The sequence below is a fragment of the Notechis scutatus genome, chromosome Z (genome assembly GCF_049901735.1).
Source record: "Notechis scutatus isolate UNSWTSFEM ecotype Mainland chromosome Z, rNotScu1.2, whole genome shotgun sequence".
Lineage (NCBI taxonomy): Eukaryota > Metazoa > Chordata > Lepidosauria > Squamata > Elapidae > Notechis > Notechis scutatus.
The window spans coordinates 86,256,886-86,284,589 of record NC_142025.1 but is presented as its reverse complement, the minus strand read 5'-3'; the positions used below and the strand labels follow the sequence as shown (position 1 = coordinate 86,284,589).

At 37.9% G+C, this 27,704-nt stretch overlaps 3 protein-coding genes across 6 annotated transcripts; 1 reads left to right on the top strand and 2 right to left on the bottom strand.

Annotated features, from left to right (window-relative positions):
- Window positions 1–403: 403 nt before the first annotated feature.
- On the bottom strand, window positions 404–3,778 carry RPL27 (ribosomal protein L27). Of its 2 annotated transcripts, none has more exons than XM_026687650.2 (5): window positions 3,700–3,778; window positions 3,036–3,118; window positions 1,670–1,839; window positions 1,376–1,486; window positions 404–493 (listed from the first exon to the last, which is right to left on the bottom strand). In XM_026687650.2, exons 2-5 carry the CDS (start codon window positions 3,114–3,116, stop codon window positions 445–447), a joined length of 411 nt encoding a protein of 136 aa, XP_026543435.1. In that variant the 5' UTR covers window positions 3,117–3,118; window positions 3,700–3,778; the 3' UTR covers window positions 404–444. The 2 variants fall into 2 exon arrangements, with proteins under 2 accessions (XP_026543435.1, XP_026543438.1); XM_026687653.2 differs by having other exon boundaries at window positions 3,636–3,731.
- Window positions 3,779–27,688, top strand: PTGES3L (prostaglandin E synthase 3 like). 3 transcript variants are annotated; one of them, XM_087946546.1, is made up of 8 exons: window positions 3,779–4,134; window positions 11,404–11,468; window positions 23,078–23,191; window positions 23,944–24,010; window positions 25,302–25,400; window positions 26,383–26,472; window positions 27,104–27,157; window positions 27,440–27,688. In XM_087946546.1, exons 2-8 carry the CDS (start codon window positions 11,461–11,463, stop codon window positions 27,449–27,451), a joined length of 444 nt encoding a protein of 147 aa, XP_087802672.1. In that variant the 5' UTR covers window positions 3,779–4,134; window positions 11,404–11,460; the 3' UTR covers window positions 27,452–27,688. The 3 variants fall into 3 exon arrangements, with proteins under 3 accessions (XP_087802672.1, XP_026543433.1, XP_087802671.1); XM_087946545.1 differs by lacking the exons at window positions 3,779–4,134; window positions 11,404–11,468 and adding exons at window positions 19,609–19,682; window positions 21,466–21,546; XM_026687648.2 differs by lacking the exons at window positions 3,779–4,134; window positions 11,404–11,468 and adding an exon at window positions 18,767–19,682.
- RUNDC1 (RUN domain containing 1) lies at window positions 7,012–18,731 on the bottom strand. The gene is made up of 5 exons (XM_026687644.2): window positions 18,264–18,731; window positions 12,423–12,581; window positions 12,086–12,284; window positions 10,365–10,475; window positions 7,012–9,418 (listed from the first exon to the last, which is right to left on the bottom strand). The coding sequence occupies exons 1-5, from the start codon at window positions 18,597–18,599 to the stop codon at window positions 8,547–8,549; spliced, it is 1,677 nt and encodes a 558-aa protein (XP_026543429.1). The 5' UTR covers window positions 18,600–18,731; the 3' UTR covers window positions 7,012–8,546.
- Window positions 27,689–27,704: the final 16 nt, after the last annotated feature.

Here is a 27,704-nt window from a genome sequence, read left to right as displayed (position 1 = left end):
TCATTTCCTATAATGTATTTCCCATTCCTTTATGTAGCACCTAGCACACTGTTCAATACTGGAGATTTATTTTTGTTTATTCAGTCTGACAATCAGGTTACAAGTCTTCATAATTCCCTTAATCATAATTAGAAGCCAGGTCTGTTCAAATTTATCCCAACATGTATTGGAATCACCACTTTTTGTGTATTATTCTACTCTTTATTGTACTTGACAATGTATTTCATTAGACTGTTTAATACTACCAGATCTGGGCAAAAAATCCAGACAACCAGCAGATGGCAGTAAGGCTGTAATGCAACCTCTATTGCCTTTGGTCAAGTGGATTTCTGCAGGCTAGTTCTGGTAATCTAATTCTAATTAATCAATGAAGGAGGAAGCTTGCAATAATATTACAGAGAAATAGAGTTTTCAAAAACATTTATTGGTTCAGTTGAAAACAAATCAGAATCTGAGCTTCTGGAAAAACCACTTGTTCTTGCCTGTCTTGTATCTGAAAGAAAGAAAACATTTTTTTGTTCTGTAAATCTCTGTGTTAAGTAAGCATCAGCCAAAGCAATCACTTCATATATGAAACGAGCTAAGCAATCAGTATGTTTATAATAAATATGATGGGTGATAATTTTAGGACTTGTAGACCTGACATATTCAGAGGTATGGAGTATGGAAGACTGATATAAAGCAAGAGACATTGTCAGAAACACAGAAGTTATACAATAAGCCATATTAACCATCAGAACATATGGTAAATTCCTTCTGAAAGTATTTCCTTTATTAGGGCAACTCAAAGTAAGGGAACCTTGATTTACAGCCATTTGTTTATGGCCACGGAAAAGTGACTTATGACCAGTATTCGCTTATGACCATTGCAACATACCCAATCAAATGATCAAAATTTGGGTGGTTGGCAACTAGCATGTTATTTATGTCAGCTGCATTGACCCAGGATTGCAGGGTCATGTCATCACTATTGGTAAAACCCAGTTACAGCTTATATGAAATTATTTTGCATCCATTTTTTCTTATACTTTTTTCCTCCCTTAAAAATTAATGTCTGAACTGTTATAAAATAAACTAAGTAAATTATGATTATCTTGTAAAACATGAATGAATAAAAGTATAGTCAAATGATTAATAATGATACTAAGGTATTTAATTTTTGATTGAAAATATGAGATTATACGCAATGTAATTGCAATTGAAGACTACGAAATGGATGCACGAAACAATTTGTAAACCAACCGGCACACTGTATGCACACATATGGAAGATAGCTTGATGTTTTTTTGTTTTGTTTGTTTATGTTTGTTTTTAAAAACCAATAAAAATTTGTAGTTTGAATTCAACTGGAAATATAGTATCATTCCAAATTCACCTTTCTTCAAATTTCACTTTGGCCTCTCGCCGTGCCTTACGTTTCAGGGCAGGATCTCTAAATACATCCTTGTTGACAATGGTTTTGTCCAGGGGAATATCAACAGAGTACCTAAACAAAACACAAGATGTGGCAAAGTTACAAACCCAGAAGCACTTTTGCCCTCTTGTCTGGCTTTTATTTCAAGTTCACAGCTGAAATCAGAGCATAGGAGAAAGGAGTTTGAATCAACTATTGCTCTTGGTTGAAAGACATAAATATAGCCCTACATACTTTCTGTTCCTCCCAACTCACCTGGTTGGCATCAAGTGGTTGTAATTGTAGACTTTAACAAAGGATTTGATTTTGGACCTTTTAGCAATCTTCTTCTTGCCCATACTGGCTGTTACTTTGCGTGGGTAACGATCAATACCTGCCACCAAGGCATGGCTGTATGGGCGGTCTGAAGTGCCATCATCAATGTTCTGTAACAGAAACTCATTAGAAAAGTCATAAGAGGCATCTACTACAATGTCAAACAATGATACTGTTAGGTAATAAATTGCAAGTTTATTCAGGAGGGAAAAATAGTACTATTTTTGTTTTGTTCTGAACAGGAAATTATTTGGACCCAGTCAATTAAAAAAACCCATTTTGTACTTTTTCAGTTGATCACTGTGCAATTCAGTTGATCCATCAAGGCTGCCAGGCATGTGAAGTCAAAAGCATAAATGAAGCAAGCAATCTGTAAAGCCAGAGCTGCAAATGCTGCAACAATGGTACCCACATGTGGCAGAACATCCTGTGCCCATATAGGCCTTACCAGCCACCTGCAGACACACCATGGGCAGCCCACAACCTGTTAGATGTCAAGGTCCTCTTCGAATATGATGGATGAACATCACCATCTAGGTCTTTCTTTGCTTTATTTACTTCAGAATTTACTACTCACTTTTATGGGTTTAAAGAATTTATGTTATCATAAAATGTGCCTACATATATCACTCCAATTTTCAAAACCATAATTGAGTGGAAAAAATGAACTCTGCATCAAGTTTGTTAGACTTTATATAGCTCAACTGAAATCACAGATCAATTTTAAATCACGCCATACACAAATAGACACAATATAAGCTTATTGACCTCTCATCACTTTCTAAGATCACTTTAAAACAGAATTCTCAATTATGATATTCAAAGCCCTTGATTTTCTACCTTTGTTGTTACTGTTCCTGATACTACTTTCTTAGTGTGTAAGTCTTTATTAGATTGCAATATTTATTAGTGTTATGTAGTTTTTATGATCTACTCTATGCTACCCAAAGTGACTTTGATTTGATGTAAAGTGGTTCTGAAATGGTGGTTTATTATTGACATATTGAATAAATAAATCTAAGATAATATCAAGTGCATTCCATTACTTTGGGCACTATTTCTAGAAAATAAATTGGCAACACAGTCAATCTTGGAAAAAGCAAAGCAGGATAAGACATGATTGAGATTTAGATGGCAAACCACCAGTAAATCCCAAGGTTGTACAGCAGAGTATAGAAAAATATTCTGGAAGAAGGCAGTGGCAAACCACTTTCATACTTTCATGCATGGATATGTTTATGGTCATCCAGAGTTGAGTTTGGGAGGCTTTACTAAACTACTTGGTGAAGAGATCCAGCTTTCTCACCTTAACAATAACAGCTTTGCGTCCAGAATAGCGTCCAGCCAAAACAAGAACGACCTTCCCAGGTTTCATAAACTTGCCCATCTCTGAGTAGAACAGTGAAGAAAAACTTTAAAATGCAATCACATATACATATCACATCATTATTTGAAAAATCGAGCATTTCCTTGCCATCAAGCCTGTCTATGAAGTTTCATTCATATATTAAGTATGGTTTCATCTGATAGTGAGACAACCCGGCTCTGAACAACTTTATCTTTAGCAATCAGAGGAGTGTTCAACGACGGTTAGGAGGAAGTTTGATCATCAACACAGGGTCAAGTTAATCTCGTAGACCCCAGAGCCAAGGACAATGCCGTCCCACAAGAAGTTTTTGCTTTATTTTTACTTAAAAGTAGACAATACGTTTATTCCAGACGGAGGCAACTTTAACCATGAACGCTGAAGAAAAACATAAGCCCTTAAGAGAATATATTTCCTTCTCTAGTGCCGGCACACCACAGACCATGAGAAACGAAATTCCCTACCATAGTTATTTACTTATTTTCAAACCTCCCAAACCATCAGAGACACATCTGATACCTTCTACCCTGTCCCACCAACCTGACTTTTCAAACAGTTTGAGAGGATTACAACGGATTGTTCCACAACGGCTACACAACCTTACCAAAGGTATTCCGTCTATGGGACGAAGCCGGAAAAGGAGAGGCACGTAACTTCCGCCGACCTTTCACCCCCCTGAACACACTGCGCAAGCGCGCTTTCGTTCAGCGGGCGGGAGTGTGAATGATTGATGTGGGGTTTCCGTTTACCTGAGTATTTAAAAAGCAGTTTCTCTCGTCTTTTTTCTAAGATTGAGATTTGCCTTTAGAAAATAATTAAGAAATCCAGGATCTAAGAGTATTTTTTTCAATTATGTGTTTAGCTTAGTATGTATAATATAATTCCTCTGCCGTTCTTTTCTCTCAAACTTTCTGTGAACATGATCGTTCGAATTAAAAGCGGAAAGTCAGATTTCGAGAGCAATCAAATCTAGAATGACAACTGATTCCATTTAATAGATTAAAAAACACACGCACATGGTAATACAAACCAGCGTCAGGTAAGTCAGGAGCCCCTTTCCCCTTTTCATATTGAACTGTGTATTAAGCCAAGGGGAAAGGAGTTAGCGCAACCTAAGTAGTACGATCAATTTATTTATTTATTTATTTATTTATTTATTTATTTATTTGATTTGCCAATTGTTTACAAGATAATAAGTATAAGTGTATACATAGTTGTGAATACATGAAATGGGTACATATAAGAAAAATAAAAGAAGAATAAGAGAAACAATAGGACAGGGACGGTAGGCATGTTGGTGCGCTTATGCACGCTTATTTAACATTTCCTAAACACTTTTGCTGTAGAAAAAGGCCTTACTGGGACTACTTGAATTGGGTCAAAAACAATTTAGAAACTTGCTGGGCATGGTAGAGGAAAATAGCCTATCAGTCAGAGAAGGATAGAAAAGAATAGAATTCTTTATTGGCCAAGTGTGATTGGACACACAAGGAATTTGTCTTTGGTGCATATGCTCTCAGTGTACATAAAAAATAAAATACATTCATCAAAAATCATAACATACAATACTTAGTGATAGTCATAGGTTACTCATAAGCAATCAAATCATACTAGGAAACTAAACAGTATAAATCGTAAAGATACAAGCAACACTGTTATAGCCATAAGTAGGAAGAGGTAGGTACTAGGAAGGATGAGAAGAATACTAGTAATATGGTCTTAGCAAATAATTTGACAGTGTTGTGGGAATTAGTTGTTTAGCAGTGATGGACTTGGAGCAAGAAGGAACATAGCACATATTTAGTGATTTATTAAAGAAGCAGGTGAAGGTGGGGGCCAGTTGGTCAGCACAAGCTTTTGAGCAAGGAGTGGCCCTGGTGCTTTTCCTGGCTTTTGTCTGTGAAATAGACCTTGCACCTCATTCTCTGTATTCACCAGAGGTGGTGGGCTCAATGGGATGGGATAGGTTGGAGGAAGCTTGGCTGTTGGTGTGTCTGATGGGGATTGTAGCGATGAGTGGCAGTAGTTTTCTCTTAAATCTACAGTAAAACACTCAAGTCATCTGCCAGTTGTTGATTTCTTTCAGCATGGGAAGGTTTGCTGTAACCGATGATATTTTTAAGTGTTTTCCACATGTTTGCTGGTTCATTTGTTGAGAACTGATTCCTTAGCTTTTCAGAGTAGCTTCTTTTTGCTGCTCTGATTTCCCTTGTTAATGTTTCTGGCCTGAACTCTGAGAAAGATGAGCTATCCCAAGTACGTTGTAATTATTTTGCTTATTTTTGCCAAAGCAAGACATTTTCACTGTCCTGGAATGATTTGCACTTATGTCATTTCTAAAGAATAAGTAAATTCAAGAATGATATTTAAATGCTAGGTATATGTTCTGTGTTGAAATATATATTTAAGTATGCAAACCTTTACAATTTTTATATTAAAAGTGAACCTTTTGCTTCAACAGTTTTTTTGGAATATATTTTAGAATATAAATATATCATAAAAATGTTTTTATACAACTTGCTCAAAATACTAACTGAAGAAAATACATATTGTATTTCATGCTCAGAGCATCTGAAGGATTTTTGTGGATTGGCAACCTAATATCCATCTCCCATTTGTTTTTCTGTCTTATTCAAATTGTTAAGGAATACCAAATACTTAAAAATCTTTTCCATGAATCCTCTTATATAGCCAACAGAAAATTCCCTTATTTGAAATATTGGAAACCCTCATCAATATTTTCTGATAATCTTCCATAATTTCTCAATTTTTTCACCCATGCCCCCATTCTAACCTTTTTTTCTCCTGTGAATTTCTGTCCAGCTTCTATTATTGGATATGGACATGGGACAGAAACTGGCTTATTTGGATTGGGGTCAATAAAACATTTATACTTTGTCTGTGGTTACCTCAGGCCACAGCCACTCATTACATGCTTTTCACCTGTAATCTTTTGCTCTGGATGAAAGCTTCTTTAAAGACTACTATTATAGAAATAGCACTTAGACTTATATACTGCTTTATAGTGCTTTACAGCTTTATAGTGCTTTACAGCCTTTTAAGCATTTTACTAAGCATTTTACAGAGTCAGCATATTGCCCCCCAACAGGCTGCTCATTTTACCCACCTCGGAAGGATGGAAGGCTGAGTTCGACCTTGAGCCTGGCGGGATTTGAACTGCCAAATTGTAGGCAGCTGGCTGCAGAAGTAGCTTGCAGTACTGCACTCTAACCACTGCGCCACAGAGGCTCCTTCTTATGTTTTTATGTTGTTTTTATGTCAGTGGAACACAGCATTTTCATCCCCCCCCCTTGTTTTTGAAACAGGATATTAGTGGTGTTAATATCATGTTGACTAATACGATTAATTCAGAAATATTTGAGAGACACTGAACCTTTTGAGGATATATCACCGCCAAAATTCTGATGAACAATTTTAGAGTTTTGTAAGTACAATCATGTTCACAACTCCAGCAGTTTGTTGATTGTCTTCTATGCTTAAAGCATATTTTTTACAAAGGAAATACATATTTCAACATATTCCATTTCTTCCCTGTCCCTAGAAAATCAAGTAAAGCAGGTTAAGTATATCTTCCCGCAAAGGACAGCTTCATGCCAAAAAATATCCATTGGCACAAGTATAATACTTTTGTTTGGTATATATCATTTTTCCATATTCTATTGGAAAGATGTATCCATTTATTTCATTCTTTGTGAAAAAGATCTATCAACCTCAGAACTATATAGATTCTCTATGTAGACTGAAAGAGATACTGCACTCTTCCTCAGCCAAATATGTACATGTGTCCAGGAGAAGATTCTTTGGCAGCCTAGAAATACAATTAGAATCATAGAGTAGGGAAAATACAATTAGGCCACTGAGTCAAATTAAAGCAAAAGAAAAATAAGAACAAAAATTAAGGACACCAGACTGAATTTATTAAAAGCAAAAGACATTTTCCCAATCAATTGCTTCTTCCCATTACAGTGAACTGAGGTCAAAACAAATAATATATTTATAATTGAAGATACCCAAGGGCTTAGGGTAGAATGTTTTAAAGCACTCCAATGGATGAACCATCAATGGGTAGAAAAGAGCACCTACACTAGATAGGAATTTCAATGAGACAATTCATATATATAGATATATCACAACTACTTTAAAACAAAACTGCAGTTTATATAGCCAAGACGTCAATGAGCCCCCTGTGATTGTCCTCTTGAGCAATAGCATGATCAGAATCAGCTTTGAGACTGTAGTTTGTCTTCATTCTTACACATACAGGAAATCTTAAAAGACACTATACAGAGTTACAAGTGCTGCATATATGGAGACTAAAAGATTACTATTCACCTAAAGGCTAAGAGTGCCATAGTCTGAAATAGACATTCTTTAGACACATCTTTTATCACTATTCTGAAGAAACATAATTCAAAGAACATTATAGCCAAGCCTTGTTGGAAGAATCAATAGGTTCAGGTTCAATGTTCGACAGTATGAACTTCCAAAACAGCAGCTTGATTGGTTGTGCATAACCAAACCAAAGAAGACTATTTTGTCTGCCATCGAGAAGACTTCTAGCATCAAGTTATTTGTTCTTTCAAGGAAGATGCTGATTTAAATGTTCAAGCTTAATAGCTTTATTATTGACTTCAAGTTAAGATTTTATCCTACTCTGTCAAAGTAATTAAGATCCCAAATTGAACTGTCCTACAAACAAGCATTATCATCTCTAATTCTTTCCATCTAATTTGCAAACTAATCTCTCAGTAATGAATGTATATAATTTTTTGTTTTCATTAAGTTTGGTTGGTAAACTGTAATATTTACTTAAACAATGTATTTCCTTATCAGAAACCCAACTGAGAATATTGAGCATATATTGACCTGTAAGGATACAATGGATTCTATTTCCTAGCACAAACTAGCTCAATTGGAAAAAACAAATATATTTCCCTGGAAGTAACTGGTTCTGCAGCATCAGTATCAAATACAGTAGTTTAAGGCCACTGGCACATAAAGTCCCTTCTTTAAAAGTGAGAAGCCAGGCAGTATATTTAAAAGTTAAATTATAAATGTCGGTATCAATCCTTTATCCATCAGGGAGGACACATAAAATGTGATGCAACTAAAATATTAGCTATGTTTAAATATAATCTTGGTTCCATGGCAGGACAAAACTTTCCTAAATTCCCATCCATATCTATTTGCAAGCAAGATGCTGTCTAACTCCACTGTCAAATTTGTCCATGCAGCAGATACCTTAAAAGATCCTGCCAGTCAGGATCCTGATGCATGTGATTGGAATCATCAGTAGCAGCAGGAGACTAGTCAACCAACAATATTTCCTTCTGTAGGAACATATCAATATGACCTCCTGGTCAGAATAACAAATATATCCTTCCCACCAGCCAACCCCAGGACTGAAACAACATCCACTTGCCAAGCCACTCAAAAGGCATCCCTGATGTTTTTCAACTGCCGAACGGCCAAGTCCACAGGAAGGCTGAATTGTAGATTACTAAGACGGCTAAGGAGGTTAAGGGCTCCCTCAAAGCCTGTTTGGGCCATGTAACTCCAGGGTTGGTAGTGGACTTGGATCAAAGTTCCTGATTTGCAGATAAGATTGAGCCATGAGACTAAACGCTGCTCATTGAGTGCCAGGCATACCAGTGCCTTCAGTTCTGAGTCTGCACTACGCTTGAATGGGTCATGTTCTGACAATACCGTGTGAATGGCTGACAGCAGGCTCTGCTTTGGGGTGGCAGGTACCCCACCCATCACTGGAAGGGCAAAAGACTGGGAGAGTTTGCGAGCTGGTGATTCCACAAAGGCACGGCCGTTCTTTGAACTGTAATACTTTACAAAGAGTTCCCATGGATGCATGGGCTGGGGAGAGGAGCCCAGCATAGGAAGCAAGCAGGCAATTGGAGCTAGAACCAAGCTCATCCCAGGAGATGGGGTGTAGAGACCATGAGCCAGCAGATCCCGCACAGCAGTTGTCAGTTCTTTACGTACTGCCAGTGTTAGTTCATCACGTCCTCCCAAGGAAGTATCCTGGATACCCGAATAGCTGATGACATGTTCTGTCTCATGCAACTGGTACTTTTGAGCAAGTTGCCTGACATGGGCCACGGCCATCTCTAGCTTGTTCATTAAAGGGGAATAGTCTCTGTCAGACTGGTTCCTCTGCCATAACTGATGAGGGATTTGACCTGTTGCACAACCGAATTGGCTCAAAGCAAAAATCTGTAGCACAGCAAGCATCCGTCGCATGAGATGCATCCCTGTTTCCCGCATCCTCTGGGCTTCTTCTGAGTTCACTGCAGAGAGAAAGTGAATATTTTTAACACAGTTGCATAAACTTGCATATTATGTCACCATCTGAGGAAAGGACAGGAGGAGGAGAAAGACTATAATGATTGCAGTTATATGTAGGGCTAACTTGGCAACATTCTATAAAGTTTTGGAGACAGAAAAGTACTTGAGAATGAGGTTAGTGGGTGCCGCTATAGTGATAGGGGTGATCACGAAAGAGGTTAATAATATTTATGTTGACTTATTCAACAGGACAACCTGGGCAGATAATGAAAAGAAAGCATGCCCATGTGGTTGTCCATATATGAAGGAAGAAACAGTACTGCCCCTTTTTTTATCTCTTAGTGTTTTGCAGCATGCACATAACACACTCCATATTTCATGAGCCTGGTATGTACAACCAAAAACCAAGTGCCACATATACTCTTGCAGCAACTACATTTTTTAGGATGAATTCCCCCCCCCCCCAAAAAAAACCACACATTTGGCTGTCTGATATTTAGAAATTTGATTTCCTTATACTGATGGGTCATTTGATGCCTGCAAACTGATTTTCAAGACAAGAAAATAGTATAAGCCAGTAGTAAATCTCCACTAATGGGAAAGAAATCAGGGCTACAAATAGGCATCTGGAAAAAGCTTAGCTGAACAGGATAACCAATTTCTACTCAGTTCTTTCCAAAAGATCTGTGATTATTTTTTTCCCCACAATAGTATAAACAAGATATCAGTGGCTGCTTCTGCCAAGATGTCAGAGGCTGAACAGAAAAATAAGAATTGGGGCAGATAAGCCAGATGGAAGGGTTCTGTAACTCCCATTCCTCTCATTAACCTATTCCAAATTGCCATTTCCCATTTCTATAACAAGCAAAAGTCCTCTACCAATTTTTAATTCAACTGACCTTTTTAACTATGATATGGAAACAAATTCTTGCTTGGATGGATACCAACCTCGGTTGCTTCTGTGATGTTGCTGCATGTTTGGCTTGCAGGTGCCACTTCCAGTTTGTTCACTTGAACAGTCACAATGTCCTTCCTCTGGTTTGCCAGGACTACCTTCTTCTACAAGAAAGAAAAAGATTTTGACCAACCTTTACAAAACCAAGAGCTCAGTTTTGGCTCATATCATATATCCAGTGAACCAAAGGCACAGCTTCATCCCAGCAATAATGTTTTTCAGTTATCTTTATATAGATGAATACTAATAATTGCAATGCATTATTTCTATACTCTCCAATTTCACATTCAGTGCAATCATTTGAGGATATCTCAGTTCTGTACAAGTCTTTGTAAAGAAGGGTTATTCCAATTTTTAGATAGAAAAGCTGGAGTTGGCATGTAGTAATTATATAATAAAAGTTGTGTAATTAAAGTCTTTGTTAAAAACAGAAATATAAAGAATTATGTAGCAATATAGTGATTAACACTGCCATTCACTTGATTTCGGAGCCCCATTCCATTGTAAGTTTATTAATATTAATTTATTTAAATTTCTAAGCTACCCCGGCTTGATTTACTGGTTAAGGCACCAGGCTAGAAACTGGGTGACTATGAGTTCTAATTCTGCTTTAGCCATGAAAATCAGCTTGATGATCTTGGACTAGTGTCTCTCAGCACAGCTCACCTCCCAGTATAGTTGTTGTGGAGAAAATATGAAGCAGAAAGAGTATTAAATATGTTCGCTGTTTTGAGTTGTTTATAAAAATGGTAAATATGGGATAATTTATAAAATAAATATTATATAGAAATACAAAATCACTCATACAACAGAAAAAGAATGTGGGAAGAAAATAATCACCATCCCACAACTCCCAAAGACCACCATCAACATTAATCCTGAGAGAAATCAGGTGTTATGGATTTGTTTAAATAAGGTCTGAGTGAGTTAATAGTCTGTAACATCCTCCTGGAAAACTGAAATCACATGACATTTGTTGCTAAACACTGCTTTTCAGATACCACATTTCTTTATTTTTATTCTTTCTCATAGAAAGCTTATACTGCAGAAAGAATGCAGAAGACCCACTGAAAGTGAATATTGCACCGGATGAGGAAGTGAATACATCCTTGTTATTGTGATGGCCAATGTTATTAAATCCTGCAAGAGCTCATAACTGAAACCACTCTAAATATCAGTAATAATTAACTTTTCTTCCCAGAGAACAGCAACCTACTTTCACGGGCCTGTTTATAAATAGCCATCAAAAATAACCTTTCAACAAGCCAATTAGATAAGTAGACATGTAACAAATGTTGGTATGGCCAGGTTCTCCTTATTTTTCAGACATTACAAAACCTAATATAGCTGTGAAAATGGGTAACAATTGGGTTTGATGAACTGGATTCTAGTCTAAGAAAGCTGATTCCATAATTAGTTTTGTAGGATATTCAGGTTCCATATAAATTGTTTATTTTTCTTGCATGACAAGAGAACCAACACCACTGAAAAATTATTAAACAGGACTTTATCTGTCTCCTTTTCCTGCTAATTTTGGTAAGAACAAAAAAATATGATAATTTGTTAAGCTGAAGTAAATATTTATATTAATTTGGTATCACAATTCAGTCCAAAATTTCAGGTTATTCAGTACATTCCACATTTCCTTTCCGATCTGGTTCCTACTTGATTCCCTGGATTGCACCAAGTATGCAAGATATTTGTATTTTCTGACCCTGGATGAAATTGATAAACATTTCAAGGTCCCGGATCTGGGTTTTCAACTGATCCACCAGCTGTTCCTTTACACGTGCAGGGTTGATGATTTGTGCCACAGCAGCATCCACCTGCTGACGCAACTCTTCTGGGGATAGCAAGGCAATGTCCTCACTCAAGTTCATGTCCAATTTCTTGATTAGCTCCTCAATAATCACCTGTGAAGCACAGCAGGAATAAATCAGGAGTTAATCTCACACCTTGCTAAGGATTCTCTTCCCAATATGACTAAAAATCAAATGGCTCAGCTAAAGGCAAAGGAAAATTATGCCTGACTATATACCAACGAGTCTTACCTGCTGTCTCTCCATGACCATAGACTGAGGCAATGCATCATAGCTACCCTCCTGGTAGGCAAATGTTTCCAAGTCATCTAACTGTGCCTTAAGCTGCAGAATTAATTCTCGTTGCTTCTCCTTTCTAGCTTCTAGCTGTTCTTGCTTCTCATATTCATTCTGAAATGGACAAAAAGGTCATATTGTATCTCTGTGTAAATTGGAGTACAGTAATTGTGGGAGGTGAGCTGTGTTAGTCAATGGAAGCAAAAAAAAAGGAATCTAATAGCATCTTTTCTGATTAATTTTTTTTATTATTATTTTATTTAGCTTTCAGGGACTGCAGTTCAATTAATCAAATTTAGAGTGGCTATGCAGCTTATAAAATGAGTTGCAGCTTCTAATGTTTTTTCATATAATTGTTAATAAGAAAAGGCACTATCAGACTCCTATTGATTTTAAGAGTGAAGTTAGAATAAAGTTCTTAAAGAGCTATGTGCGCATTTCAGACCTAATGGCTATCTCTTGTTGCATAAAGCAGTCAACCTTGAATTGAAATTGCAATGTTCTTTTGGAGCATCTTTCTTCTCCAGCTCTTTCTTCTGTCCACAAATCCATTAGTCTCAAGCGAACATCACTGGAAAGGGAAGTGGGGAAAAGATGCCCTTCAGCTACAACCTAGAAACTCTTCTGACAGTCACTTTATATGCCTTTTTAATTCAACAGCTTATAAAAAGTACAAGGAGATACAGAATACAGCAGACACTTGTTAGGTAAGCATAGTCATTTACCGATTATTATTTTTTTACATGACAAGTAGTCCTCAACTACAATTGGGACTAAAATCTCAGTTGTTGAGCAAAGTATTCATTAGGTGAGATACCTATGCAACTGTTTCATTCAATGATCACAATCCAGGCAGTCCCCAGTTGCCATTGTTAAGTGATCTGCAAAGTTGTTAAGCAGCTGGAGCAAAAGAACTGCCCGCAGATGGATTTCAGCCCTACTCCATGTGAAGAAAAGAATGCTTCTACAAGGCTGCAGAAATGGACCTTCAATCTTCGCCATCTGAGCTCCATTGCTGCAGTCCAGCAGAGTAGTTCAGCTACACTCAGCAGGTAGCAGAGATGAGAGAGAGTCCTCTGGGTGGGCAATTGCAGCTTGCAACCTTTTCTGCTGTTTCTACATTGACTTTCTATGGAAACCAGCAAATAAGATTGTTGTCAGATGAGGCTCCATTCAAAATCCAAGAAAGAAAATTTACTGAAAATTGAAGTGGTAGCATCAGAAGAATACAAGATCTGAAGCAATAGGCGTGAAAACCACATATAGAAAGTTATCCCGTGTCCTCACCCCCAATAGTTCAAACTGGCCAACCAATCTGAGATGTGTATAATGTCATGTGGGGCATCTTCAGGTGGTGTTTCAGATATCTGGTATGCCAAGACGGTTGACCTTGGCTTACTCAGATAAGGGGATACATCTGCGCAGTAAACAAGTAAGCTTGGTCAAGAAAACATCCCAACTTTTACATTTCACCAACTCAAACTTCCAGCATTCTTCCCCCCATGAAGTCCAATTATTCTTCCCTCCCGCCTCCTTTCTATGGCAGCCGGAAAGATAAGCAGAAGAAGGATTCTTGGAGGCTGACAATTGCAAATGGTTATCACTTGGTAAGTGTGAAGAGGTTGCCAAGTGCCCAACCTTAGAAGATTTTCTAGATCTTGGAGAAGTTTCAGACACACATTTTATGTTTTGATCACAGCATCCAGTTTGGGGGCTTGTTTGAGTTGAGCTATGACATCTGAAGTGAAAACCTACATATAGAGAGTGGTAGAATAGTCAAAATTAGGTTCTGTTGTCTTCAAGAACTTAAAATGGACACCTAACATTAGAGCCATCACTGAAAACGTACAACAAAGAATGTATTTCCTTGCTAATTCAGAAAGCTCAGACTGCCCAAGCTGCTGATACAGTTTCACAGAGGAATTATTGAGTCTGTGATTTGTACCTTTATAACTGGCTGAAACAACCAGACAGTACAGACACAGACTCCAAGGGATAGATAGGACTGCAGAAAAAATAATTGCAACTGACTTGCCTTCCATTGAGGATCTGTATACTACACGAACTAGAAAGAGGGCTGAAAAAATATCTACAGATCCCTCACATCCTGGATATAAACTGTTTCAACTTCTCCCCTCAGGATGCTGCTAAAGAGCATTGCATGCCAAAACAACCAGACATAAAGATAAGTTTTCCCCCCTGTGCCATCACCCTGGTGCAGGGGTCATCAACCTTTTGGACCTCAGGGACCACCAAACTCATAATTTTAAATTCCAGGGATCACTAATCGACACATTCAACTGCCAGGCGCACTGGAGACCTGGCTGGGGCAGGAGCGGGAGCTGCCTGACAGCTACGATCTAAGCTCCGAGATGGCTTTTCAGCTACACTTTGTGTTGAAAACAGACCGGACTTGGGGGCGGGAAGAGCATACAGCTGTTGATGTTGGATTGTGCGCATGAAAGAAGTTTAGATGCAGTTGTGATTAGTAATGTGGGATGGAGAGCGGTGGATGTTAGATTAGTTAGGAGGGGAGGGATATGCAAATAAAAGGCACTGAGAGGCAGTTGCTCTCAGCACTGGCTTTACACAGGATTATTGTTGTTGCCTGTTTGGAGGGAACATATTATAATAAACTATTATCTTCTTGAATGTGAGTAACATAGTTTATTAGAAGAGTTCTCACCTTTCCCAGGAGGTCTGACAGAGGCCTAATTTGTGGGTGTGGCTTGGTGGTCATGTGACTGGCTGGGCATGGCTTGTATGTAAATATTATAAATATTTATATAAATATTGATTTTTTAAATTAAAAAAGAGCAACTTTTACCCAAAATCAGGCAAAGCAGGCAGGCAGATTGAGTTGCTCACAGAATCACAGATTCATTCAGAGATCTAGCTATCTGCCATTGGCGAGCTCAGTCTGTCACATAAAATTTGCTAGCTAGCAAACTCAAAAAATTAACTCACAACACACATGTATGTAAATATTAAATTTTTTATTAAAAAAGACCAACTTTTACTCCAGATCAGGTAAAGCAGGCAGGTGGATTGAGTTGCTCACAGAATCATTCAGTGATCTGCCATTGGCTACCTGAATCTGTCACATAAAATTTGCTTGCCGTGTGTCTGCACTGAATAATAGAACCTTCAGTCCTAAGGGAGGTTTGGCTGTGCTTAAAAGAAGAGCCGAAGATCTAAAGACTAGCTAGAAAGCAAGAAATCCAACCATTTCCTGCTTCCTAGCTAATCTAAATCTCCCAGCACAGCAGAACAGCTGATGGTCGGAAAAAGGAAAAATAGCAATTTAGCAGGAAAGTTTGCCAGGTAAGGAGTGAGTGGGTGGGAAGGGTTCCCGCGGGCCATGTGGGTGGCGCAGACTTGTGTTTCTGCACAGTCTGGATTAATTGCTTTAGGGGGTGCTCTGGGGGTGAGATTTCTCTGCGGCACGACAAAATTTTCTTGCGGCCCACCGATTGGCAACCGCTGCTCTAGTGAACATTTAGCAGTGTCTCGCTTTTCTTTTCTCATCTTTCCTACTATCTTCTCCTATTGGCTTCTTATGATTTATCAACTGTTGTTTGCAACTTATGATTAATGATTGTATTATTTGCTTTTACATACACTGTGACTTTACGCACCGGAGATAAAGGGTATATCCAATCACATTTCCATTCCATTCCTATTCCTAATTAAAGTAGGATTTTGTATGCTTCACCAGTGTTAATATTTATGTATTTTTAATTTCTTTTGAAAATTAAAAACTTTTGATATAATTATAAATAACATACAATATATATTGCATATATTCTTAGTTTATTACATTTGAAGCCAAACATTCATACTTGTGTTGCACTCATAAGCATTCTTACCTGGTCTCATTAAAATAGTGAGTTTTGGCTCTAATCACAATGAATACCCTTATATTTTATATTTCTAAGTGCTACTGCTATTTATGACCGGTTGCAGCATCCTGTGGTCACATGATCACAATTTGTGATCTTTTTTTGTTGCTTTCTGGAAAAAAAAGCCCATTTGGGAGAGTGAATTTGCTTAACTACATGATTTGCTTAATGACTGTGGTGACTTGGTTTAAGACCATCATAAAACAGTAATAAAATTGAGTCATGCCACATGGTGACCTGCTTCAAACCACAACTTATGATCAAAATTCCAGGCTCAACTGTTTTCATTAATGAGGACTACTTGTATTCACTGCTGTGGCTTCACAGCAGCTAGACAAAATTTGCAATATTTTGGGTAACTACAATTCCATGGTATATCAGAAAAAAATTAATGTGCCGTTTAACATCTCTACCTAGGAACTCTTTTAAGAGGGATCTAATTAAATTCCCATATAAATTAAAATACAGGTAGTCCTTGCTAAGTGACAATTAGCAATGGCAACTTAGTCATTAAGCAAAGCAATCTCTAAATGAAACCACAATTGTACTTATAAACTTCCTACGCCTTTCTTTAGCTTTATGCTGTGAAAAGTTTAAAGGTGAGGATTAACCAGCCATAAAATTATTTTTTCATCATCACCATAACTGTGAATCGTCTATAACAGGGGTCCCCAACCACCGGTCCGCGGACCGGTACCGGTCCGTGGAACAAGTCCTACCGGGCCGCCGACTTGCTGGCGCCGCCATCTTTTTGATGAAAAAGTGCTTCCGGTGAGCTTTTCCGGTAGAAAGCTCACCGGAAGCACTTTTTCATCAAAAAAGAAGGCGGCGCCCAGCTAATGCCGTACCGGGCCGCGCCATAAAAAAGGTTGGGGATACCGGGCCGCGCGTAAAAAAGGTTGGGGATCACTGGTCTATAAGGACTATCTGTTCAACATGTCCCACATTATCAGAGGTGTTCAAAATACGGAATTTTTGGTATCCGCTGTCAGTGATTGCCAGGGCAATATATCAAATTTAATTAAAGCAATTGCTCTCTGACAACAGTAACTTGTTAGGGATTAACAGAATTAGTTGGCGTGATACTGAAGACTCCAAACTTTATACTGCTTGATTATATGAATATTATTTATATCTTTCTACTCATCCATAATACTTCAATGAAATGCCATATAATAAAAATGCTTGAAAATTCAAAATTTCCTACACAGTCCGTATTACTGAACTTTACTTGATTATTTACTAATCACAAAGTTATAAAAACTGGACATACTTCTTCAAATACTAATTCTGAAAAGAGAAAGTCTTATGTCTGTTGGACAATGCATTTTATTAATTTGCTCTAGTTGAAAAAATATTTTCAGTGATTCATATTGTCAGAAATTTAGAAGTGGAAAACTCCAAGTGTGGTTTTATAATAATTTATAAAATTTCAATTGTATTGGAACACACCTATCAGGAAAAGCAGAATGAGCTAAAATCTTAAGGTAATCTAAGTTCTGTCTTTTGTCAATCAATTGATTATGGGAATATCATAGTAATAACAATCTCTTCTCTACTGTTCATTTCAATAGCTTGACAGGAGTTGCATCCTTCACTACTGTAACGATTTCTTTAATATGGGACTGGGAATCTACTTTATGGTTTTAAATACCAACATCAAAACTTTTAAGTAACTGGGATATTTTCCACTGTGGGTAAATTTCACATTGCACAGAGCCAAGCTCAGGAAATCTTTGTAGTAGGTTAATATTCAACTATCTCAGGTGGCTCCGGATTTATTCCTATCATATATAAAGTAAATCGGATTTATTAGGCAACGAAGTTACCTAATGTATCTTTGAAAAATCTCAGCAGTGGAATGTTGCAGTAGTGACCTCCAGCTCCTGCTCACCTTGGCGTCACTGCCCACTCCGTCCACCGCCGGGGCGGCAAAGCCAAGGCCGGAGCCGGGGCAGCCGCGGAAAGCGAATTCCTCAAGCTCGCGGAGGAGACGCTGTTGCTGTCCTGGGCCGGCACGCGCCACTTGCCGGAGCCGAAACTGGACCTGTGCGAAGTGCGAAGCCAAAGCTAGGAGCGCCGAGTGAAGACGGCGGCGTTCCGCCTTAAGTGCCCGCGGGGATCCTGGTTCGGCTTCGATTTCCTCCCCTACTTCTTCCTCTCCAGCTTGGACCTCGGCTACTGCGCCCACCGGCGCCCAGCGCTCCCCGGGACTCGCCGCAGTCTCCATTGCCGCCGCTTCGAGGAGCAGCCGCTAACTACTAAAAGGTCAGCAGGGAACCGGGTCGGCAAAATGGAACGTCATTTCCGCTCCTGTGAGAAACGAGAGAGAAAATCGTCACGCGGAAGTAGATGCGGCCTTGGGTTTTTTAACACGCGCAGGGCCATACAGTAGCGCCATGGCAGCGTTCGTATGATGTACGTTCCATGATTGACTGGAGGGGCGTGGCTATTTAAATCAATTTTCTGCATTCGCACGACACATCGAAGACTAAGTTAACCATGGGGTTTGATTTTGCGCAATACATTTGATTAAAATGAGATTGATGTGTGACTCTCCTGTAAACGGCAACCAAAACAAGATAACGATCAATTGCCTAAAATAAATTTCAGCGACTCAGTTTGAAATTTGAATAGAAAACAAAAGAGCATAGCTATGTTAGCAAAAAGGATACATATTTCAGCTAAGATTAACTAGAATTTTCTTAAATGCATAATATGCAATACTGATTATTTCGAAGGGAAGTAGCGTACTTATATACGAACGAAAGATAAAAGTTACGTTCCAATTATATAATGTTTAGAATGCAGACATTTGCAGAACAATCTCACACTTGGACATTTCTTTTTCAAAGAGGCTTTCTTCAAGCATAGTTAAAATGTAAGAAGTTGCAACTTAGTGTGTTTCTAAAATGAAATGAATTAATTTACTTAGCAGAAATCTTGAGTGTAATTCCTTAAGCAAATGTGCAGTACAAATTTACACGATTCCTGAAAAGTTTCTGCCAAAATATTAAAAATACTTACTCTTAAATTAGCTTTAAACTGGCATACCCAAGAAAGTTTTTGTTCAACTAAACTGTAAGGATCAAAGTGACTACAGTATCTACTTAAAATAGATATATGGCACCTATGGTATATTATGGAACGTGTCAGGATATTTCTGGAAGAGTGCTGGGCAGCAACTACTGGGGAGGGGGAGCCTATGAATTTAGCTCCGCCTGGCCCAAGGGGATCATATAAGCCTGTCTGCCTGAAAGGGCAGGGAGGCTGAGGGACACAGAACATAATAAACGGCAGCCATCATGGCAAGGTGAGTGCTTGTGGTTTGATGACAGCTCTTTGATAAGACTTTTTCTATCTTTCTTTTTCAGTTGATCTGATCTGATGATCTAACTTCTGGGATCCCCTCAAAAATAAAAATCTATGGCCTTGTCTGGTTGGTCAGGAAGCCTACTTTCTCAGATCTCTAATATTCACTATATTAAAATGTGATATTTGTGCCAGCAGCTGTAAACATTTAATTGATTACCTTTTCAATTCTATTACATTGTGTGATCCTTCTAGTATCCTTTTTCAAACTGAGCGGACAGAAATAAGTGATATTTTACAGAATAGCAAGCAGATCTCTTTGTTCAATGATCAATTCAGGCTAATGTTCCTGTTATGATTTGTGAATTAGGTCTGAGTAACTTGTTTAGGGGGGTTGAGCAAGTTTGCTAATTTTAATTGATTAATTTAGTTTCCGCTCTACTGTCAATTATCTAGTGGAGACAGACCATTCTAGATTCTATTAATATTTTAAAGGAAGATGGAAACAGTATAAGGAAAATATATTTTGATATAAAAATTCTCATAATTGTCCCCTTGTATACACACACACACACACACACACACACACACACACACACACACACACTTACTTAATGGGTGTAGTTCATAACCATATCTTTTGTCTATTTGTAACATCATAAGGGAAACATCTTTAGGAAGAGGGGTTCCTAAGTAACATTGTTAGAAGAAAAAGTGATGTAGTGCTTCAAACTATGCAATCCTACATTTTATGAATTAATTTGAAAGGGTCAGTACAAGGCCAATTATCCCAACAAGTGACAACCCTCACAATCTGTCATGCCCAATCTTCTGCAAGTTTTTCCTAGAGTTTCACTTGATCAGGGTTTGTTCAAGGTCTTGTTTTGCCCATATGCATTGTGGATGCATGATACATCAATAATAATTGCATCTATTAGAACATGCCAATAATTAAAAGCATACAAATGAATATCCAGTTTTTCTATTATTCCCCGGTTTCATGAGTCCCAGTATAAATCCAATCAATTATATTGTTATTGACAATATTGACAGTCTGGTATCTGTGTGATCAGTAGGAAGAAATGCAATAGAACAGGCAGTTTGATGAAGGCTAACCAAGTCCAATTCTGTTTAATTTTCAGTAGCTTGGAGAACTCTTCCCAAAGTGACTGCAGTTTCTCCTATTGAAGTCTACTGAATCAAAAGACAATTGTTAGTATTATTGTGAGGGAGCCAGGGTTCCATTAAGACTCACCATACATCACCATACATCGCAGTAGAGCCAAATCAGTTACTGAGTGCCCATTCAGAGTCCATATTGATGTTATTGGGCATTTTTCAGATCTATTTCTGTAGTTCTCAATTATACCCATATAACCTGAAAGCAGGTTCTTTCACACAGGGGTGTGCAATCCTCTTAGGGAAATCTCTTGCTCTAGGCGTAGACTGGGTGAGAGTCATCAAAGCATTGATTGAGGTTCAAAATGGCTTAATTTCAAAGTGGCTTCCACTCCCATAGTCAGCAGGACACAGATTAGCTCTTAAAAGAATACTTTAAAAATGGTTAGTACTGTAACTAATTTGGGTTGTTTACTGCTGACCATGGGAGTGGAAACAGTGGTGGTATTCTACTGGTTTGGTCTGGTTCTGGCATACTGGTAGCGCCAAAGATTGGCGGAGACCAAACTGGTTCTCTCTGTAGAGCTGCTGGAGCTGCTGTTGGGTCTACCCACCCACCTGCCCACCCGGGATCCCATACTGACCTTTATTCCTTGCTTTTGAAGCACAGCAGCTGCTTTGCGTGGCACAGCAGATTGCCCCACATCAGCTGCTGAAGCGACAGGGAGAGTGCAGGATTGCAGGAGGTGAGTCAGAAAGCCTCTTTGAATGCACGAAGTGCATCCACCAAGCCATACCCCACCGAACCTGTGATAAACTATTTTGAAACCTACCACTGAGTGGAACCCACTTCGGAATTAAGCCATTTTGAACCTCAATCAAAGATTTGATGACCCTCACCCTCATGCTTAGCAAGAGGACCTTTTTCATAAGACATTTGGTCCTGGTGATCATTATGAATAGTTCCTCCGTCAATTGAGCTATACAGATCAATAGCTACCAGATGATTCTGTTCTAAATAAAATAGCTTTATAATGGCATTTACATATATTTGTTTTAAGAATCATAAAATTCTTGTAAGACCAACTGAGAATAAAACATGAAATACATAGTACCTTGCAATAATTTAAATATGTCGCTCCTAATAAATTCTTTGAAGTTTTTTGAAGTTGGCTCGAGACTCATGATTCAATTAGGATGATTGCTGGAATCCTGACAATGAAACTCTGTATTATAATTTGCCAGTTTGGTGTAGCTGTTACAATGGTGGCTTAGAAACTAGGAGACTAGGAGTTCTAGGCCTCTCTTAGGCGTAAAAGCTACCTAGCTAACTTTGGATCAATCACTCTTTCTCTCCCCAGTCCACCTCAGGTTATGGTTGTGTTGAAAATAAAAGGCAGGAATGTAGATAATCCTTGACTTACAACAATTCACTTAGTGACCATTCAAAGTTACAACAGCACTGAAAATTGTTCCACCATTGTTTACACCTATGACCATTACAGTACCCCTGTGGTCCATGAGCTACATTCAAATGCTTGACAACTGACTCACATTTTTGAATGTCCCGGGGTCACGGGATCACCTTATGTACCTTCTGACAAGCACAATCAATCGGGAAGCCAGATTCACTTAACCAGGTTGCTAATTTAACAACTGCAGTGATTCACTTAACAAACGTGGCAAGTGAAATGGGGCAAAACTCACTTAACACATTTCTCACTTAGCAACATAAAGTTTGGGCTCAATTGGGGTTGTAAGTTGAGGACTATCTGTTTTAAGTATGTTCACTGCCTTGAGGTATATAAAATGAGATAATAATAAAATCTAGATAGTGGACATGACAATACCTACAGACAGGAGAATAGATGAGAACCGGTGAAGATAACAAAATACAGGACCTGCAAATAGAAGTCGCGTGACTATGGCAAAAGAAAGCAAAGATAGTATCAATATTATTAGGTGGCAGGTGCGATCCCAAAACAATGGGAGTATCATTTGAACACCATTGGTGTTGACAAAATTACCATCAATCAACTGAAAAAGGCAGTTCACTTGGAACAGTTTATATCCTATGACAATACCTTTAATACCATCAAACAATATCTGGCTTTTCCAGAACATTGGAAAGGATCTATCTGGATAAAAATGCCAGATCCAATCTAAATATCTGTACAGCCAACCATAATATGGAATAGTTTGAGGTTCCATATTTTTTTGGTGAGATGGCATTCACACTTTTACCACCCCTCTGTATTCTTCTTTTGTTTCCTTAAGACAAGCAGCCAAAACTCTATGGTATGACCGTCCGCGATACGTATTTCTAGAATTCTGCGTGGAAGACAGCAGGGATGTAAAAGTGGACCTTGATGATTACAAGGTAATATTGAGGTAAGAAAACATTGTCTTCTGTTTTAGGAGGGAAAAAAACATGAATATTGGTGTTAATAAGCAAATACAAATGTCTAGCTTTTATTTTCCATTGAACACTATAGAACTTATTTCTACAAAAAAAATACATTGGATTGTGTTACTGTATAAGTGTGTCGGTTTTCTGATTCTCATTCACACATGATCAGTAATTAGTCTAATTCTTCACACAACTGCTTTCTTCTCTAAAAATGGAAAGTTTGGCTTCAGAAGATGGATTAGTAATGTTTAAGTAATATGCAGGTAGTCCTTGACTTATAAATCACTAATTGGGACCATTCCCCAAGGCAGTTGTTAAGTAGGTTGCGCACTGATTTTGCAACCTTTTTAACCTATTAAGTGAATCACTGCAGTTAAGTGACTCAATGGTCATTAAGCAAATCTGGTTAGCCCCCATTTGACTTTGCTGGTCAGCAGCTGGAAAGGTCATAAATAGTGATCACATGATCTAGAATGCTACAATTGCCATTAATTCATGCCAAGTGCCCAAATAAATGATCAAATTTTGATCACTGGGAATGATATAATAATTGTAAGTGTGAGGAATGGTTCTAAGTCACTTTCAGTGCTGTAGCAACTTCAAACAGTCACTAAATGAAGAGTTGTAAATTGAGGACTACCTGTAATAGCTAGTTTACTAAGCCAACTATCTGCAGTAGCATTTGTGAAAACAGAAAATTTCAAATAAGTATTTACCGTGTATCTTTCTGCAGCTGTAAGAATGCTGATGGCATTGAAATATACAACGAGATTCAGTTTTATGCTAGAGTAAATTCCAAGGTAAGCAGATGAATGGAGAGGACCATCTTAAAATAAAAGAGTACATTTGTTTTTCTTTGATATAGATAATCCTCAATTTACAATCTTAATTGGAACTGAAATTTATATTGTGAGTTGGTATGGTGATAAAGCAAGATGTCATGTGACCACACATTTATGACAGCAACTCTCCCCACTATGGTCATAAATTGAGAATTACAGGTTATTAAGTGAGTACCCACCACAATCTAAATTATTCTGAGCTGGTCCCTCCCAGCCCTGAGCCTCAATAAATAACCGTCTATCATTACACTCTCACTTGCCTCTCTACCCACCTCAACTCTATCCTTTTGGCTGCCCTGTTTGTGAGAATTATAAGTGGGAGACAACATTTAACAACTCGTATGTAGAAAATTCCAGAAACGAAGATGATTACACAAGAAAAATTTCGCTAGGAAATGCACTTTTGGATTAATCATATTTTATTAACTCTATGACACATCTATGTGATGTTGTCAATAAATTATTAGGTTTCAAATTTTCTCTGTTTTCTCTGACTGTAAAGAACCAGTTTTTTTTTTAAGAACAGTGATATAATACCATAGACGTGATGATTTTATTGTTACTTTTCTTTGTTGTATGGTGTAGATTCAACTGTTCAGTGATGTATTGAATAGAATGAATCCATTCTTGAGATTATATCATTGCATATCTCAACTACTACTTTTTGGTTAGCTCTATTTTAAGGGTTTATTTTAACCAATCTTTTATTTCTATACTATTGCTTAAATGAAAATGTGTAAATATGTTTTATTTGTTTTAACCATTTAGTCGTGTCTGACTCTTGGCGACTTTATAGGCAAATGCTCTCCATGCTATCCTATCAAGCACAGTTACTTTTAATTGTTGGATGTTAAACTTTCCATCAGCTGTGGTGGTATCAAGTCAGAGAGCTCTTTGCTTGCCCCTTCTTCATCTACTAAACCATTTCTAGCATTATTGCCTTCTTCAATGAATTTGCACGCATGACAGGACCAAAGTAAATCAGACATAATCTTATGATTTTAGTTTCTATTGACGTGTCTGGTTTTATATGATTTAATACCTCTGTTAGTTACTCTGGCTGTCCATGTATATGCTGGATGGAGGGAACCTTTCAAAGCAAATAAAAGGAAAAATGTGGCCCTCAAATATGGATTTCATCAGTATTTATAGGACTAAATTAACTTAAATATATACAACTAATTGCAATTGCAATTACTTGTAGAAGAATTAATTGTTTTTTTTTTTTGCTACAATGTAATCACTTCAGGATTCCCAAAATAAACGGTCAGGCAGGTCCATCACACTCTTTGCACGCAAGTGGAAGGATAAAGTGCCATGGCCACGTCTGACCAAAGAAGATATCAAGGTAGGACACCTGCCCTGGTTAATTAGGAAACCAATACACATAATTCTTGTTTAACAACCACGATTGGGCTTGACAATACTATTATTAATTATTATTAAGTGAAGTGGTCTCTAAGGCAAACCATAACTGTGCTTATAATCTTATTTCAGCTTTCCTTTGCCTTACAGACCTGTGAAAATTGTAAATATGAAGACTAGTTGCAAAGTTACTTCTTCATCACTATGAATGATTATAAAAATGGGAAATTGCTAAATAAGGATGACTTATACCAGGGGTCCCCAACCACCGGTCCGCGGACCGGCACCGGTCCGTGGAACAAGTCCTACCGGGCAGCTGGTTGATGGCGCCGCCATCTTTTTGATGAAAAAGTGCTTCCGGTGAGCTTTTCCGGTAGAAAGCTCACTGGAAGCACTTTTCATCAAAAAAGATGGCGGCGCTTAGCGCTTCGGTGAGCTTTTCCGGTAGAAAGCCATTTCTACCCGGAAAGCTCACTCGAAGCGTGGCGCCCTTATCTTTTTTGATGAAAAGTGCTTCCGGTGAGGTTACCGGAAGCACTTTTTCATCAAAAAGATGGCGGCGCCCAGCTAATGCCGGTACCGGGCCGCACCATAAAAAAGGTTGGGGATACCGGGCCGCGGCGTAAAAAAGGTTGGGGATCACTGACTTATACTACCGAATCTCAGTATTATACGAGGATATCAGTAAGACCATGTCCTGCTTGCTTAACCATCTCCATAGAAAACTTGACTTTTTTATTTTTAGTCAAAGGGGGCAGTTAACATGACTTAGTTGAGATTTTATACCAGTTAAAAGTAGGTAATTTGGCAAAATATATTCTGATTTAATACCAGTTCTTTTCCTGTTTGGTTGAAAAGATGGGGAAATTAGAATGCTATTGCTTTATTTTTAAATGCTACTTTTAGTAACAGTAATAGGAACAGAGATGGAACATGCTGTAGACAATTGTTTATCTTATTTGCAGCCAGCATGGCTCTCAGTGGACTTTGATAACTGGAGAGACTGGGAAGGAGATGAAGAGGTGGAAGCAGCCATGGTCGAACAATATGCAGAGGTGAGCACAATTATCAGATCAAGGCAGAATTCCAAAACTTACCTGACTCACTCTGAATTAGAAAAACTGAAACCTGAGAAAGTAGAAAGTGGCTATTCTGTATCCCAATTATAGTGCTAACTAATAGAGATCGTAGGAATGATGAGAGGCTTTTACATATATACAGAATGCAATTATTCTATTTAGCAGTGTCACAAGTAATAGCTAGAAAAACACCATTTACCAAAACAGGACTGTACTGCTATTATACATGCCATAAATTCTTGTATTATTTATGCACCATTTATACATGAAGTATTGAATATTGCAAATGTTTGCTCATATTTAGGTAAAAGGCTCTAATAAGAGAGCAAATAATATTAACCTTTCCCTAGTTCTGAGTTGTTAGAAATGATAGACTACATGCTAACCTGCCCTCTTTTTACAGAGCAAAAAAGAATCATGTAAATCTAGTTAGCCAGATTCAATACTATTACTCATTGATTAACATAAATAATAGTAGATATTTTAATAACTTTTTATGCAAATAACTGTTAATAATATAGCTATATTATTTGGGTAGGAATATCCTCCACATTTCTCAATATTAAATAGCAGCACTGTTTGCTTTAATCTCCTTGTTCCCTTACAGCTCATGCAAAAAGTCACTAAAAAAGATCCACCCCCAGCTATGGATGATCTTGATGTAAGTATGCAGGAAATAGCATCTTTAACTACTGTATTTCTGAACTTCTGCTTGCTTGACTCCATACTATACTCCATACTAGTTTGTCAGATTTGCAAGTTAACATGGCTGGAGAGCTGGGATGGAATATGGCTTGTGCTTCACTAGTATTTCAAGCCATTGTGCCAGGACTTGCAGAAGTTGATATAAACATTTTAAAAGTATCTCATTTCATAAATTTGGGTTATGTTTCTCTCTCAGTGAAATTACTAATCTTTCTCTGTACGCGCTTAATAATTTTAGGATGATAGCTGAACGGGCACACCTCTCTGACTAGACTGCTATCTTAGTTTACTACTGCTACAGTCAGCAGTGACATGGGATTATGCTACATACTGGCTAAAGCCTAGATCAAGGAAGCAGATGCGACATGGCAAAGTGTTTCAAATGTATTTATTTTCAATAAGTATAAAAATATTGCAATGTAATTTTTCTGGATGACTTTAATAAACAACTCTTTGCACCAACTCTGGGGGTGAAGTTGGCCCTAAAGACCCAGCAGTTGTTG

Coding starts and splice junctions, on each gene's coding strand:
- PTGES3L (XM_087946545.1), top strand. Junction 24,011..25,301: donor ATGCTAGAGTAAATTCCAAG/GTAAGCAGATGA, acceptor TAATCACTTCAG/GATTCCCAAAATAAACGGTC. Junction 26,473..27,103: donor TGGTCGAACAATATGCAGAG/GTGAGCACAATT, acceptor GTTCCCTTACAG/CTCATGCAAAAAGTCACTAA.
- RPL27 (XM_026687650.2), bottom strand. CDS start 3,116: ATGGGCAAGTTTATGAAACCTGGGAAGGTCGTTCTTGTTTTGGCTGGA. Junction 1,840..3,035: donor GCAAAGCTGTTATTGTTAAG/GTGAGAAAGCTG, acceptor TTTCTGTTACAG/AACATTGATGATGGCACTTC. Junction 494..1,375: donor AAAGTGAAATTTGAAGAAAG/GTGAATTTGGAA, acceptor TCTTTCTTTCAG/ATACAAGACAGGCAAGAACA.
- RUNDC1 (XM_026687644.2), bottom strand. CDS start 18,599: ATGGAGACTGCGGCGAGTCCCGGGGAGCGCTGGGCGCCGGTGGGCGCA. Junction 12,285..12,422: donor TGGTCATGGAGAGACAGCAG/GTAAGACTCGTT, acceptor TGTGCTTCACAG/GTGATTATTGAGGAGCTAAT. Junction 10,476..12,085: donor GTTTATCAATTTCATCCAGG/GTCAGAAAATAC, acceptor TCTTTCTTGTAG/AAGAAGGTAGTCCTGGCAAA.